The sequence below is a fragment of the Danio rerio genome, chromosome 22 (assembly GCF_052040795.2).
Source record: "Danio rerio strain M-AB ecotype USA chromosome 22, GRCz13ab, whole genome shotgun sequence".
NCBI lineage: Eukaryota > Metazoa > Chordata > Actinopteri > Cypriniformes > Danionidae > Danio > Danio rerio.
The window spans coordinates 37417938-37435959 of record NC_141042.1 but is presented as its reverse complement, the minus strand read 5'-3'; the positions used below and the strand labels follow the sequence as shown (position 1 = coordinate 37435959).

Here is an 18022-nt window from a genome sequence, read left to right as displayed (position 1 = left end):
AAACATGCTGTTTTTTTAACCCCTCTCTGTTTTCTTTTTTCTCCTGTAATTCTCTCTCACTGCATCATCTCCAGTCGAGGGAAGCCATGGAAACGATGGGCTGTTGCTGGGGCGACCGTTCGAGGAGCCCGACCAGCCAATCACAGAGAAGTCCCTGCTGGAGATCCTAGACGGGGTGGTGATGATTTACAATCTGAGCGTCCATCAGCAGCTCGGCAAGGTAACACAACTGAACAGGGCAAGGCATGACAAAGCATAACATAACATCAAACAAAGCTGAGCACAACAGCAGCACAAAACCAAACAAAGTCAAAAAATGAAACAAAATGATATTAATAACAAAAGTGAACACCCTGCCTTTTTTAAAGCTGCTTTGAAACGATAATTATTGTGAATAATTCGAAAGCTCTATACGAAAAAAACTTGTTTTGAACGGAATTTAATACAACAAAAGTGAACAAAGCATGAAACATAACCAAAGCAAAATATCCTGTATCTGCACAATAAATAAACAAACAAACAAATAAATAAATAAACAGATGAATGAATAAATAAATGAATAAAAAAATAAATAAATAGATGAATAAAAATAAAAAAGACAAATAATTAATAATAAAATAAACAAACAAACAAACAAACAAATAAATAAATAAATAAATAAATAAGTAAATAAACATACATACAAACAAACAAACAAAAAAACATACAGACAATTATAAAAATAAACAGACAAACAAATAAATATAATAAATAAATAAATAAATAAACAGATGAATGAATAAATAAATGAATAAAAAATAAATAAATAGATGAATAAAAATAAAAAAGACAAATAATTAATAATAATATAAACAAACAAACAAACAAATAAATAAATAAATAAATAAATAAATAAATAAGTAAATAAACATACATACAAACAAACAAAAAAACATACAGACAATTATAAAAATAAACAGACAAACAAATAAATATAATAAATAAATAAATAAATAAATAAATAAACAGATGAATGAATAAATAAATGAATAAAAAAATAAATAAATAGATGAATAAAAATAAAAAAGACAAATAATTAATAATAATATAAACAAACAAACAAACAAACAAACAAATAAATAAATAAATAAATAAATAAGTAAATAAACATACATACAAACAAACAAACAAAAAAACATACAGACAATTATAAAAATAAACAGACAAACAAATAAATATAATAAATAAATAAATAAATAAATAAATAAATAAACAAATAAACAGATGAGGAAAAAATGTATAGACAAATAAGTAAATAATATTAATAATACGAACAAATAAATAAATGAGAATCAGATAAACAAAAATAAAACAGACAAATTAATAACATTAACAATACAATTATGTAAACAAACAAACAAATAAATAAATAATACAAACAAATAAATAAACAGGCAAATAAATAAATTAATACATAGACAAATTAATAAACAAACAAGTAAATAAATAATTAGATAAACAAACAAATAAATAATGGCGACGCTGTGTATAGCGCATGTGTTTAGACTGTAATGGAAACCGGAGCACCCGGAGGAAAACCCACGCCAACACAGGAAAAACATGCAAACTCCACACAGAAATGCCTACTGGCCCTGCCAGGACACAAACCACTGAGCCACAGTGCGGCCCAGAACAAAACAAACATTAGATTATTGTTATTAGATTAGCTTGGAACATAAAGTCAGTTCCTTCACCTCCACAATCAGTGATTTTACTGAAGTCGTCGTTTTTGATTCAGCAGGATCTGTAAATCTGAGCCAGCGTCTCCAAACACACAGATAAACGCCTTTATTTATTTATTTATTTGTGTGGACGTGTCGTTTCTTTCAGCGGTGACTCATTGCAGGCTGATACGCAGACTGTGTCCTGCCAGCAGATGTTTTAATGTTTCCCTCTCTCACAGCGGAGAGAGAAAAGAGTCAAACATAAAAAGCGCGTGGTGAAGTGTGTATAATTCATGCTCTGCGTAAAGTGCTTCGCTCGGCACAGTTCTGCTCGACATCAACCTTTGTCTCCCTGTGTGTGTCCTTACGCTTCGAGAAAAGGGATTTCAATCTCGGAGAGTGATTGCTTGCTGTAGTAAAAGAGATTTGCAGCCTTTTTTTTTCCTTCGCTGCTGAATTTTTTGTGCATATCTTGGACTTTTCTTTATGTTGTAGAATTATTTGAGCAGAGAACAAGTGAAAGTTTGCTTATCTTGTTCTGAAGAGTTTTACTCAATTTTTAACTTAAATTCTTTTTAGTTAACACACGCACAAACATGCAAAAAACAAACCAAAAAAAAAAAAAAAACGATAAAAAACTAGTTGTCAGTTAAAAATGTTTGAGTTTATGATCCCTAACACACATCTGGCGCCATAGGCCGTTACTATTTTCAGACCAGCGCAACAGTAATTTTCACGTTTTGCACCACGTTGTTTAAATGGCAAATCCAACAAAATAAGGTAAAAGTAAAGTAAAGAGAAAGTAATTAGGCTGAATGGAGGAGGCTCGTTCTTTATCCTCACGATGCAGATGCTTTGTTTTAGCTGTTTTATCGCTGTTTTACACTTACACAGTCCACTATGTAAATAGCAAATGCGCCAAGACGTTTTGCACCATGTTGTTCAAATGGCAAATCCATTTGCGCCATTGTGTGGACTCATAAGTGTGCTGGTCTATAAAAGGAGGTGTGTTAAGGTGCATTGTTGGTGTGTTGCTATATTGAGGAACTGAAATAGACTGCGTCATTGACCAACTGAAAGCTGCTCTAAAGTCCAGCACAGAGCGCGTTAGTTATGCTTCATGAAGGTTCAAATGTGTACACACTGCTTAATACACACAGGATGTGCAACAACACACAATTATCTTTCCAGATAAAAACAATTAAAGGATTAAAATGATACAAAAATTATTATTTTTCTACATTAATAAAAAATTCACATGCCTTCTTTACTTTAAGGTTCGTTATTATTGTTCATTTATTCGTTTGCTGGAAATTAGAGCTGAATTTAGAAATAGTTTTGAAACAAAGCTTTGTGCTTAACAAACTAAATTAAAGATGTCTGCTAATGGATGTCTTCAGTGCAGTGAGTTTTCACTGTTTCTTTACTCCACCAAAGTAAAGGAGTAAAGAGTAAAAGTAAAGTAAGGAGAAAGTAAAGAGGCTGAATGGAGGTGGCTCGTTCTTTATTCTCGTGCTGCAGATGCTCTGTTTAACTGTTTTCCCACTGTTTCAACACGTACAAAGTCCGCTTTGTAAATAGCAAATTCGCCAATGTGTGGCGCAACCAACTGTTAAAGGGAATGTGAGATGAGACTCTGATTGGTTTAATGTTCATTATGCTCAAAACACACCCAGAACTCATTAAAACAATAAGCACATCCCTGTTAGACCATGTGTCAGAGCACAGAACGTATTTTTCCATCCTTAACATAGCAAAAGTGGATTCGAGCAAGCCCCCTTAGTGCTTTTGCTTTTGTGCCTTGTGCTTTTAGACTTTGCGTTTAGATTGCTACAATAGAGTCAGATTGTGATATCTCACAATGGTGATAATTTTAAGAAAGTTAAATAGCAAATAAACAAAACCAAACCAAAGTTAAAAAATAAACATAACCAAAGCATAAAGCAACAAAAGAAAATATGCGCAAAATAATAAAACAAAATGAACATGTAAAATAACAAAACAAAGCAAAGAGTAAAATAATAGAAAAGGCAAAGGCAAAGTTACAAAACAAAACTAAAGCAGAAAGTAACAAAAAATTTGGTAAAAAATAAATGAAACAAAACAAAATGTGTAAAAGCTGGTTTACACCTCTGCGTCGAGTGATTGGCATGACCCACAGCGCTTGCCTTTCGCGTTGCCCGTACATTTATACTTTTGTGTGCTGTTTGTATTGCTCTGCAAAAATACTTCTGAAAAACTAGCTGGCAGTAGGTTTTTATGCTCCTCTGTCGACTTGAGTTTCTTTGCATGTGTTGTTTTACTTTTTCCTAAACAAACTCGTAGATAAAACTTGTTTATTCAGAGGCGGGAACTGACAGGTGTGCAACAACATTAGTTATAAGGTAAGCACAAAACAACAGTTTTACAAAACAACATCTAGAGCTCTTTCACGGGACTCGATAGTTGTAAACACTTGCTCCAACAGGTTTGTGCGGTCACACCAGTCACAGTTACCAAACTGACCAATCACAGAGCTTACACTATGCGTCGTTGCGATGTGTGCTGGACGCAAAAGTATAAATCAGCCTTAAAATAAGACAACAAACCAAAATAAACCAACAGAAAAAATTAAGTTTAAAAAAATTAAGCAAAAACAAATGAACTACACAAAATCGATGTGTAAATAAAATAAAACCAAAGCGTAATGCACCAAAACAAAAAACACAAAATAATAAATCAAAACCAATGTGTCAAGTGTCAAAACAAAAAAATAACAAAAAAAATCAAGCCGTAAATAACAAAACAAAACTAAAAAGTAAAATAACAAAACGAAACCAACGTGTAAAATAATAAAACAAATCAAAGCTTAACATAACAAAATCAAAGTATAAAATAACAAAACAAAACCAAAGCTTAAAATAAAATAAAATCAAAACATTAAATAATAACACAACAAAACCAAAGAATTAAATTAAATTAATCCTTAAAATAACGCAGCAAAACCTATTTAAATTCCCTGTTGAAAGCAAGTCTCCAATCAGATTACGATGGAAGAAAAAAGATTTGTCATGAATAATGTCTTAAATCTGGTCTGTTTTTCATCCAGAAGGCCATATAGCTTCAGTAGATTTGGGGTGTGAGTCACACAGGCTACTTTTACGGTGCTTTTTAGATCTTTTTTGGCGCTTGACAGCTTTTTTATTGTGTGGAATATTTCTCCATCGAGAGCGCTGTAAACGATGACACAATTTTTCTTTTTTCCGGGTGAACTTTAAAACCTGAAAATGCCATCGAGTCCTCTTCTTTTATTCATAAAGTTTTAATTAACTCTGAATGCGATGGTGAAGAGCCAATCAAATGCATTATTGAAACGGCTCCGAATTGATTGTCATGCGAGAGCTTTGGGTAATTCATGAAACGAGCTGTCATTCATCAGAAGAATGTTTTGTGTAACTATGGAAACGGTGCATCATCTGGCCGCTGTTAACCGTAGCACAACATCCAGCTTTATGAAAATAAAGAGAGACGTGTGACTGGCATTGAAAAAGCAAAGCATTCAAGCTTACACTCAATAGATCTGGAGATGAATTTATGAAAAGCTGGTGTGGAGGTGAAAAGATTGTGTTTTTCTTTTGTCTTTGTTTTTTAATCCAATTTGTATTGTAGTGTATCCAGCAACAGTATGGAAGACGAAACCTGTAAAACAATAAATAAATTGAAGCTGCAAGCAGCACTGAAAGGGACCTTGCACCTGGGCTCACCGATAGCCTTAGGATGACAAAGAATGGCGGACAATAATAATTTAAGCTCATGAATCACAGATTTATGCCCAATTTTGTCCTGTCAGCAGGTGGCGCTATAAGTGTGACTCAATATTGTCATGCAAACGTCTTAAGGAGAGGAATCTCAGCAAACCTGTGAATTTTCAGGCAGATTGGAGATTGTGTGGCTGAGTTATAAGTACTTCCTCCTGCATCGCAATACACTGAACTTTGTCAGTCCGCCACAGACACACCCTTCGATGAAAACTCTACCTTTTCCTGTTGCCAGCAGGTGGTGCTGTAACCATAACTGGATATTGGCATGTAAACGTGTTCAGGTCAGGCTCTAAGTAAGTGGTTTAAATGTGCCTCTGAACTCGAATACCCCGTTCTAGAATGCATTTAGGAAATTTTTATTAATGTAAGTCAGGATTCTCGACCTGAGTTAATTACGATGTGCACAAAAAAAAAAATAAATAAATAAAAATAAACAAAACTTCAACACACTGAACCACTACAGCCTCCATTGTAGTATTGCTAGTTACAACAGTACAGTTAACTGTTAACCATTAACAGGCTGATAAATGAGAAAACTATTTAAAACTTTAAAGCTTTAAATCTTTAGATAAATTTAGACTCTCAAGAGCCTAGCTGTGCATAGGCATAAAACGCATAAAAATGGCATAAAAACTGTGTAAAAGTGATGACTTGTACACAAAATATGGCTTGATGGAATCTAGTGAGAGCAGACCACAATGAACACTGCGCTTGAAGATTTGATCAATAGATTAAAGCATTGAAACCTTGTCAACTCAACTGAAATCTCACAAAAATTAATCCAGAACATGAAAAATACAATTTGAAATGTTTTAAGTAAAGTTGATAATTTGAGGGGTTTTTTTTTTGCATTGTTTTTATTTTTTGGTGGGCCCCTAAAGAATTTGCCCTACACAAAGGGGTCCTCGGCTAAAAAAGTTTGAAAACCCCTTTTTAGGTGACAATATCCAATTATGGTGTTGATCTGATAAAATCCTTAGGAGGAGTTCATTAAAATACAACGTAGGGATGGGCGATGTGGCAAAAAAAAAAGTTTCATAAAGTTTGACCAATTCACGATTTTGATTTTGATTTTGATTTTTTTTTTATTGTGTAACTAGTCAACTTGAAACATTACAACCACATACCTGAAGTAAAAAACCATCTGGTTAAGGAATATTGTATTTTTAATGTGCTTGCAATACGTAAATTGGTCAACAAGGTGTAAATAAATGTAAAACAAATTACAGTTTTTCTTGATTGCGTTGATGCAGCCGTCACCTGAAACTCCACATTTTCAAAACAGTTAACACACAGGCCTAAACAGCGGCACTCATGGTCAAAATGACACATTTTGCTTCCAAAGCGCACATATCGTGTCAAAACATTTAAAATATGCAACAAAAGCTAGTTTTACACAACTGGCAAACAAGTACATGAGCTCTTTTAATTAATCATTACACAATGGACAACAAAATACAGAACTCAGGGTGAATCAGTGCACCATTGCTTGCCGTTGTAGCCTATTGCCAACACCATTTGTTGCTGTCTATTTGGGCTGTCAAATTTGCCTTTTTGCAAATAATTGAATCCAGAATAAGAAATGCTTTGGTTAAATTTATATTGAAAACAAAGTGTGGCTGAAAACTGAAATACTGTATATATATATATATATATATATATATATATATATATATATATATATATATATATATATATATATATATATATATTTTAGGGATGTAACGGTATCAGAATTTCACGGTGCGGTAATACCTCTGTATGAATGTCACGGTACGGTATTTATTGAATCATATACAGGAAAAACAAAACTAATGAAAATACTCCAAATAAGTGCCAAAAGTGTCAATGACATACAAATTAGCCATCTATCTGTAAGCCTTGAAACAGGAACTTCAATTTTTCAATTTTATTAACAAAAAATTATTAAACCATGTAAAAAAAATAAAGTTTCAATTTAGTATTGTTGAAATCTCATCACATTCAACATTTAATCACTCACTCACTTAGATAGAGATGGGTTTTAAGGAAAATTATCATATAAATATAATCTGGTAAAAGCTGGGATCTCTGGGTATTTACAATGTCCCCTTCAACAGAAAAAACACCTCTCATTTGGGACTGAGGTTTCTGGGACAGAGATATGACTTGGCTCAGGTTGACTGCAGTGAGTAACGTTGTGCATTGTCTTTCCCCCACTTGAGAGGACAAGCCATGAGTGAGATAGAGATCTCTTTGCGGTACAAGTCAATATCTGCATCAATCTGAACAGTGTGCTGTGTTTCTGCAGTCGCCATGACTGTTATTAGTCGTATTCCCCAACTTGCAGGCACGTGCACACATAGGGCTCAACCTGTGCAGTGCACATGCCCTTTTTAGTCTTGGATAGAAAGTGCCCTTCCAAAATGATCAAAAGTGCCCCCGCGACGCGACACACCCTCCGTCCCGCCCGACGCGACAACACCACTATTCAGTACACGCGTGGCGTCAACAACAACACCCCCAACCCCCCCCCCCCCCCCCCCTTTTTTTTAGAGAGAAACCAAAATGCTTCCACACATCCGATTTAAAACAACAGACCGCAGAGGATGATGGCCACGCCTGGGCTGATGGGAATTGTAGTTTCCGCTACCTCCCGTTCGCTTCATTCGCCTGAGCAAATTTTCTCAGAAGACCTATAGTTTTACCGAGTCATGCGACTATGGTAATATTGAAAAAAATTAATATTGCGGTATGACGGTATTTACAATACTGTTACATCCCTAATATATATATATATATATATATATATATATATATATATATATATATAAGCAGACAAAAAATAGTAATAAAATACTGTAAATATTAGAGAAAACACATGTAAACCAATATACAGTCAAATCTATAGGGGGTGTAGGACGTAGCCACTATTGACCTCCTCCATCCATGCTGGCACGGAACAACACAAACCTTCCACCGTTTTTAATGTTTGCAGACTGATTGCTAATTGAAGATTTGTGTGAAGGAGTGTCAAACCGGTGCTTAAGTGATTTCATTCTGATGTTGGTAGTTCTAATGTCTAGGTGTAGATGATTTCTGTTTGGTTATCATAGCTAAAACAATGAAGTTTGGACTGCTTGAATGACATCCGTGTTAACTGTTTTGAAAAATGGTGGGAGAAAATGTGTCAACCCAATGAGAAGGAGTTTACACATTTGCAAGACCTGTCTTCTGCTCTGCTTGGATAGTGATAATGAAAATAAAGTGGTTCCTAGTTTTTTTAACCAGGTCAAAGCAAACAGGAAAAACTGTAAACAGTTAAATATCGTTGCAGAAGATTTGAATGAAATATTAAATTAAATATTGTACTCTTTGAATTAAACATTAAATACTTCTGTTCTGAATAAATAGTAAGAAAATAACCAGCCGGAACTCAACTCGCTGTTGGGACTCATACCCATTTTACTATTCTGTCAAGCCAATATTTTTCCTTCCTTAATTGCTTGCGAGTGATCATTGTAAACTCTGCTAATTAGTCATTTAGGGAATCCCTTTCATCCGAAGGGATGTGCAGAGTCAGGGGTAACCCAAGGTTAAGCACCAATGTCAGCGCTTGTGGGATTTGAACTTACAGCCTTTTTGGTTCGCAGCCAAAATCTTTAACCACGCCAGCAAGAAATGAAGGAAAAAAAAAGGGTTTACTCTTCAATTTATAGGTCTCAAGGTTTTCCCCACTGCTGACACGACATAGCATTCATTTAAATCTGTCAGACACTTTTTTTATATACTTTAGAGCAGGATAATTCGTGAAAACTGCTGCACAAATCAAATTTCCTTACAAATGAAAGGGAAGAGTCTGTTATCGATGTGATCCTTATGACTTCGGAAGCAAATTGAAAGTGGCTCGTGATTTTTCTGGAACTCTGCTGGATCCTGATGAGATTTACGCCTCAGCTTGTCAAGCAAAACTGTCTGGTTTGACTTACACAGACGTCATAAAAGCGTTGTTAATTGGCTTGGCACAGTGCCGTCAGAAGGCCTGTCTGCAATATTGATATGCTGGAGAATCCAGTAGCAGCGTGAAACATCTCCACCGCACCTCACTTTTTTATTTCCACTGATTTCCAGAGAACTGCCTGACCATAATATCAATATGTAATCTCAGCCTCATATTTTGGGAACAGCCTAAAGCACCCTTTCATAATGGAAATGGGCTGCATAATATTCGAATTATAAAAGCCTGCCATCGAAATGTGCTCTAGTGAAGTTTGGAACTCAAAGGTCCCTATCATACACCCCGGTGCAATGTGGCACAAGGCGCGACGCAATTGTTGTTTGCTAGTTTCAGCTTGGCGGAAGAGTGGTTTTGACGTTTTGCGCCACGCTGTTTAAATAGCAAATGCATTTGCTCTCATATGTGCGCCCGTAGGCGTTCTGGTCTAAAAATGTAAATATCTTGAAAATAAGAATTCTAAAGGAGCTGTTGACGTGCAATTGGATAATAACAATGGAATGACAGAAAGAGAAATTGTTGAACTACTGAAATGTATTTAATACTCTATATGTAAGGCTTTTTTAATGATGGCAGTTTTAAAGACGCCTCTCATATGGAGAATGAAGCCTCATGCATTGCTCAGGTGTCAAAATCTTGATGGTTTTGTGGGTCTCGTCTATCAAATCTGAGCTTTATTCTGTATTCTCTATTGGATTCAGTTCAGGTGATTGACTGGGCCATTCTACAACTTGATTTTCTTTCTCTGAAAGCATTTGAGAGTCTCCTTGGCTGTGTTTTGGATCATTGTCTTGCTGAAATGTCCAAACTGGGTTCATCTTTATCCTCCTGCTATTGTAGATGTTGGACTGAAGCAGCTGATATTCATTTACACTGAGGAAGGGCAGAGGGTTGCTGAAGAACTGCTGAGAGATTTCAGCTGCTGTCTGGGCTTTCACTGCATTTCTACACCTTTGTTTCTTCATGTGTTCAACACTTCTTCCCTGCATCTTTTTATTCTGCATAATTAATTTGTAAAATAATTAGATTTGTTCACTTTGCATATATGGATTTCTTTGGTTGATATAAACATCCGGGGAAATTTCAAGTCAACAGCATCTTTAGAAATATGTTTTCTGAGAAATATGGCTCTTGACTTATTTATTATATTCAATTTTGGTTAAATGTTTAAACTGAAACTCTACAAATAAATATATTGATAGAGGTGATTGATAATAGTGTGTGTGTGTGTGTGTGTGTGTGTGTGTATCATTCAATCATTACCTTATCCTCTACCTAACATATCATATTGAGTTTTTTATTCCCTTCTATTTACCACAAAGATATTTTGAGGACTATCGAAAACCAGTAACCCTGGACTTACATAGAATCTTTTTTTTCTCACAATGGATGTCGGTGGCTACCAGTTTCTGACATAATTCAAAGTATCCCCTTTTGTGTTCAGCACAAAAGAGAAACTCATAAAGGTTTTGAACCACCTGAGGGTATTTTTTTTGTCTGAACTATCTCTGTAACACATCGAACATTTTGACAGACATCCACTTTAATGTGTCTTGTAAAGAGGCTCTATCAGGAGGATCTGTGCTGTGGTCGGTGTCACCCACTGAAACCCTGTCTCCTCTAACAGGACAAGGTCACTGTGGTGATAATTTTCCCTTTTCTCCTACTTCTAAAATTGCTGGTTATTTTGAACTCCGGCTAGCGATTATGTTGCCACAGGAGAACAAGGGCAATTTTCTGTAGCTATAAGCTCACGGTGAGTTCATTTTTTCTTTCTGTGTGTGTTTTTCTCTGCAGATGGTGGTGGTTTCTGATGATGTTCACGAATACGCCGTCGCCCTGAAAGACACGGAGGAGAAGATCGCAAGATGCCCGAGCAGAGTAGGACCCCTGTTTACAATTGACGTCGAAATGATTATACCTCCTGTGCATTTATATTTCCTAAGTGATGTTTAACAGAGGAAGAATTTTTTCACAGTATTTCCTATAATATTTTTTTCTTCTGAAGAAAGTCTTATTTGTATAATTTTGGCTAAAATAAAATCAGTTTTTAACTGTTTTAAAACTTTAATTTTAAAGTCAATATTATTAGCAATATATAATTTTTTTCGATGTCAACAGAACAAACCGTCGTTATACAATGATTTGCCTAATTACCTTATCTTGCATAAACTAGTAATGCTTTTAAATGTCACTTAGCTGAATACTAGTGCCTTGAAAAATATCCAGTGAAGTATTATGTTCCGTCATCATGATTATATACATGGCATCATTTACATGAGCAATATCCCACTCGTAGCAATGAGATATGGCTGTATATTGTTACTGGTAGGAGGCGTTCGTTGGCTTGAGGCCGCTGGCCAAGTGCCTTTGTGTCCCACCAGTGCTGATATACAGCCATATCGCACTGCTATGAGTTTGATATTGCGTTATACAACAGTTTGACACCATAATTTTGTATGTAAAAAATAGAATCAAACACTGAGAGTCTCAAAAACCCTTTTGTATGAGGAACTACTTTCTTCCACCATTCATTCACATTTGCAGCTGACATCAGAACAGCAGAAACCACCACAGCTCTAGCGTAACGTCTAAAGTGATGACAAAACAGCTGATTATGCTCATATTTTAAGATTATAGGACTGAACAGCATGAAATGCCATCAGTCTACCGAGATTTCCCAGTATTTCTCTGTTGCAATAGGGAGATCACAATAATTAATCAAGAAAAAGCCAAAGCAAAGCAAACACTAGCAGATTACTATGGTATAAATACAGCACTACAACAAACAAAAGAGAGATATCATCTTAGAATGTCACCAGATTTATAATGATTTGATCAGCTGTTTTTTGACATTTACGCTGAATTATTCTCCCTAAGGACTTATTATGCGGTCTCTGTCACCATCTTGTGGTGGAACGTCAACCATCTTTGCTCTGCTTAGCATTACAGGCTAATGGCTACCAAAATTATAAATATTTTAAAATCGGCACTATCCGTATAAGTAAACTGCATAGTTGCAATCTAACCAGCTACATTCTCGACTAAAAAAGCCTCAAAAGTACATTATGTTGTCCAACAGCTGCAATATTTGTCAATATTTGTGCAATATTTGTAGTGAGTTTATTGATCTGCTTTCACTCTATGTGGCAGGAGTAATACACAAGAAGCTGTACGAGTGCTGTTATTGCAGATTATCGCACGGCTATCAGCCAATGAGATTTGAGAACCAAATAGATCTGTTATATAAATTATATTAAGGCGGGAATTCTCGACCGATGGGCGGCGAGATAGCTTAAAATTAAATTCAATATTATACTCTAATTATTTGATTTCAATATTAAATGTGTCATATAATAAAATGATCAAAGTAATGATCAAATGATCAAAGCAGACTGTGGCTTAAATTTCCAAGTGCTTCGTGTCAACTAGGACTACGGTCTTAGTTGTATAAGCCAAACAGTCTCGGAAATGTAAAGATGATGATTAGAGTTATAATAAGGAGCTTGCGCTTGCGTCACGTCCGTGACTCGTACTGTATCAGTCGCACAAGTCCGTTGATTCACAAACTATGCGTGCTTTATGTGAACACTTTAAAATATCTGCATAGTTATAATAAGGAGCTTGCGCTTGCGTCACGTCAGCTAGCTCTCTGCAACTCCCCTACTGAAGCTAAGCAGGGCTGCGCCCGGTCAGTACCTCGATGGGAGACCACATGGGAAAGCTAGGTTGCTGTCGGAAGTGGTGTTAGTGAGGCCAGCAGGTGGCGCCCTACCTTTTTTCTGTGTGGGTCCTAATGCCCCAGTATAGTGATGGGGACGCTATGCTCAGTGAGTGCGGTCTTTCGGATGAGACGTCAAACCGAGGTCCTGACTTTTTGTGGTCGTTAAAAATCCCAGGATGTCCTTCGAACAAGAGTAGGGGTTTAACCCCAGCATCCTGGCCAAATCTACCCACTGGCCTCTGTCCATCATGGCCTCCTAACCATCCCCATATTCCAATTGGCTTCATCACTGTCTCCTCTCCACCAATCAGCTGGTGTGTGGTGTGCGGTCTGGCGCAAAATGGCTGCCGTCGCGTTATCCAGGTGGGTGCAGCACACTGGTGGTGGATGAGGAGACAACCCCCCCTCCCCCCATTGTGTAAAGCACTCTGAGTGCCCAGAAAAGCGCTATATAAATGTAAGGAATTATTATTATTTATTATTAGTTAACATTAACTTCCTGCGAGTGTTTAATAACTGACGCACGCAAACTCCAATAATGTCCAGCTACAAACCCAACCGCCATCAGATCAGTGTGTTTCAACAGATTGAGTGTGTTTTTAGGTTGCTTTACATTTACTTTTAATGGATATGATTAGTAGATCAATAGATGACCAGTAGTCAATCTGATTGAAAACAGCAGTTTTTTTGCCATCTCCTGTTGTCCTGTCAGGTTCATTTATTGAAGAAAAAGTCCCAAATACTATTATTAAAAAAAAAAAAAATTAATAAAGAATTCAGGAGTTTTGGACCTTTATGTGCATTTTTTTAAATATTAAAATATATATTATTAAAATTTAACATTTTGTATGCATATATATATATATATATATATATATATATATATATATATATATATATATATATATATATATATATATATATATATATATATTAGGTTTTTTTTTAATAAAATGATGTAGAAAAAAATTATAGAATGCAAAGGAAATGTTTAGCTAATAAATAAAGCTTTAAAACAAGCATTTTCTCTAGAAAATCAGTTTGGGCCATCAAAAACATTTAGAGAGTGAGGTGGGCCTCGAATTGAAAAACCCCTGTGTTAAGGCATACATGTATTGAAACCCAAGGTTTCCTTTAAGAAGCTTTGCAGTATTTTTATTGTTGTTTTTTTATTCTATTATTGTTTGTTTAGTCTCTTTATTTGATCAATGTTTATGTGAGTGTGTTATTTCGTTTGGCAGAGGCCGGATATTCTCGAAGAGCTGCAAAAGAGCCAAAAGGTGTTTGCAGAAAAGCTGAACCACCTGAGTCGTAGGTTGGCCTGGATCAACGCCACCATCTACTCCAAGGTACCGCTGACACTCTGGCCAGAAAAACACTGGGAAACAGTGGAAGGCAGCTGTCATTTTTGTGTGTGTCCTGCATGATTTACTTTAATTTTACAAGGTAACACTCATTGTGAGGTGCTGTAATGAGTTTTGACGATGTGCCCCATAAAAAGCCGACATTTAAGTTAAAGTTGGAATGGCTATTTCATTTTTATTTTATTTTATTTTATTAATTTTTTTATTAACTGTGTTTTTATTAAAGTTTTTATAAATATAGTATACAAATAACATTTACTTAGATTTTACAATCACCAAAAAAGGAAACAATTAGAAAGAAAATAATAATAGATATAAATGATAATAATAGATAAATAATAGTGACAGCTTGAACACAGTGTGAGGTGCTGTAATTAGTTTTGACGATGTCCCCCATAAAAAGCCGACATTTAAGTTAAAGTTAGAATGGCTATTTATTTTTAATTTAATTTAATTTAATTTAATTTAATTAAATTTTATTTTATTTTATTTTATTTTATTTTGTTTTGTTTTGTTTTGTTTTGTTTAATTTAATTTAATTTAATTTTATTAACTGTGTTTTATATAATTTTTTATAAATATAGTATACAAATAACATTTACTTAGAATTTAATTAGAAAAAATATATATAAATTATAATAATAGATAAATAATAGTGACAACTTAAAGAAAATCAAATAAATCAAATAAATAAATAAAAAAAATGATAAAAATAAAATAAAAAAGAAGGGGGGGGGAGATAAACAAATAAATAAATACATTCCAATATAAAGGCAAAAACTACGACAAAGACAAAGCCCCTGACAGCCTTGAAAGAATGGCTATTTACAAAAATGCAAGAATAACAGTTTCAGAGATTTTTGTTGTCCATGCCAGCGTTTCCCAACCCTGTTCCTGAAGGCACACCAACAGTTTATTTTGGATGTCACCCTTATCTGACCCATTAACTTCAGGTTAGGGTTAAGCTGAACCATTATCTTCATTTATTAGCTGAACCATTATCTTCAGGTTTTGGAGTCTCTTCTAATGCTCTGATGAGTTGATTCAGGTGTGTTTGGTTAAGGGAGAGGATGAAAATGTGGACTGTTGGTGTGCCATCAGGAACAGGGTTGGGAAACACTGCTCTATGCATTTATCTGCACAAATATTAAACAATAATACAAAAGAAATTAAAGAGATGCTATTTATTCAGCTGCAAATTTGCATAAATCTAGTATAATAATGTGTCAGTTTTAATTGGCTCCTTTTATTTATTTATTTACTTATTTAGTTGCACATTTTGCAAAAACGTAAAAAGTTTTCTATTCGTTCATCTCAAATAATAATCCTATTTACATGGGTCATGTGATTTATTTATCTCACCGTGACAATATTAATAATGCAGTGTTTACAAAAATATAAAACAATAATGCATGTGTTCTAAAATAAGCATATTATTTACAAGAATGTCCAGTGTTTAGCTGCTGAAAATGCAGATTAAGCGAAAATATTGATTTGTTTCTTTGTTTTTAACGTACAAAAATACATAAATATGAAAAAATAAAAACAATAATCTATTTTACAAGGGATTTTTATTTAGGTATTTATTTATTAAGCTGCAAAAATTAGGGAGATATTCATTCATTCATTTTCCTTTGGCTTAGTCCCTAATCTATTAGGGGTCACCACAGTGGAATGAACCACCATCTACTCTGGCATATGTTTTTCATTGCGTCTGCCCAATTGCAAATATATAAAACAGTTCATTAGTTTTAAAAGTGTAATTGTGTGTGTGTGTGTGTGTACGTGTTTTGTGACATATAAGGACACAAATCTGTATAATGACATGGGTATGACACAGGTATTACAAAAAGGAGGTGAAATATGAGGACAATGGTGACGTCCTCATATCTCAAAATGCTTATAAATCACAGAGAATGAGTTTAATCAGAGAGTAAATCTGCACACAGTCTCCTGTGATGGTTGGGTTTAGGGGTGGGGTGGGGTGAGGGCAATATAATATACGGTTTGGACAGTATAAAATGAATGGAAACCTATGTAATGTCCCCACTTTTCACAAAAACAAACGTGTGTGTGTGTGTGTGTGTAGGAAAAGATGCTGGATGTGTACTGGCTCCTACGAGTGTGTATTCAGACCATCGAGCATTCAGACGGCACCGGCTCTCTGTTCGCCTTCATGCCTGAGTTCTACCTCAACGTGGCCATGAACAGCTACAGCGCCCTCAAGAACTACTTCAGCCCCTCCAACTGCATGGAGGAACTGCCAGGTTCTCTCTCACTTACTGCCAGTGAGGGAAAAGAGTGTGTGTATGTGTGTGGCACTCATGTAGTGTTTCTGACTGCAGGTTATGAGGACACACTCATTCAGCTCGCAGCTATTCTCGCCAAACACTTCGCTGATCCTCGCATCGTCGGCACTGGTAAGAGAAACACACACTGATACATGGACTGTGATACACACACACCGATACACACACGTTGTAGCAGTGCATTTTTCAAAGAATATCTATCTATCTATCTATCTATCTATCTATCTATCTATCTATCTATCTATCTATCTATCTATCTATCTATCTATCTATCTATCTATCTATCTATCTATCTATCTATCTATCTATCTATCTATCTATCTATCTATCTATCATCTATCTATCTATTTATCTATCTATCTATCTATCTATCTATCTAATCTGTCTGTCTGTCTGACCGTCCATCCGTCCGTCCATCTATTTGTTTGTCCATCATTTTTCCAGTCTATTTTCTATCCATCCATCCATCCATCCATCCATCCATCCATCCATCCATCCATCCATCCATTAAACTATCCACATCTGTCCATCCATTCGTTTGTTAATCCATTTGCTTATTCATCAATCTGTCAATCCATCCGTTTGTCCATCCATCTATTTGTCCATCATCTGTCCTGTCTATTTTCTATCTATCCGTTCATTTGTTCATCCATCCATTCATCCATTCATTCATCCATTTGATTGTCCATCCATCCATCCATCCATCCATCCATCCATCCATCCATCCATTTGTCCATCATCTGGCCAGTCTATTTTCCATCCATCTATCCATCCATCCATCCATTTATTTATTTTTCCATCCATCCATCCATTGATCCATCCATCCATTTGTCCATCATCTGTCCAGTCAATTTTCCATCCATCAGTCCATTTGTTTATCCATTAATAGGTCCATCCTTCCATTTATTTGTTTGTCCGTCCATCCATCCATCCATCCATCCATCCATCCATCCATCCATACATACATACATCCATCCATCCATCCATCCATCCATGTTTGTCCATCCATTTATCTATCCATCCATCTGTTTGTCCATCATCTGTCCAGTCTATTTTCCATCCATCCGTTCATTTGTTCATCCATCCATCCATTTGTTTGTCCATCCATCCGTTTGTCCATCCATCCAT

At 35.3% G+C, this 18022-nt stretch overlaps 1 protein-coding gene across 2 annotated transcripts in view; it reads left to right on the top strand.

The window, feature by feature from the left end:
* Positions 1–18022, top strand: part of rnf123 (ring finger protein 123) — a 237633-nt gene that overhangs the window by 44063 nt on the left and 175548 nt on the right. For both annotated transcript variants that reach the window (XM_087304671.1, XM_087304672.1), the window contains exons 24-28: positions 75–220; positions 11295–11378; positions 14463–14570; positions 16675–16852; positions 16931–17005. In XM_087304671.1, the coding sequence (XP_087160797.1) occupies positions 75–220; positions 11295–11378; positions 14463–14570; positions 16675–16852; positions 16931–17005 (591 nt within the window). The remainder of the gene's footprint in view (positions 1–74; positions 221–11294; positions 11379–14462; positions 14571–16674; positions 16853–16930; positions 17006–18022) is intronic.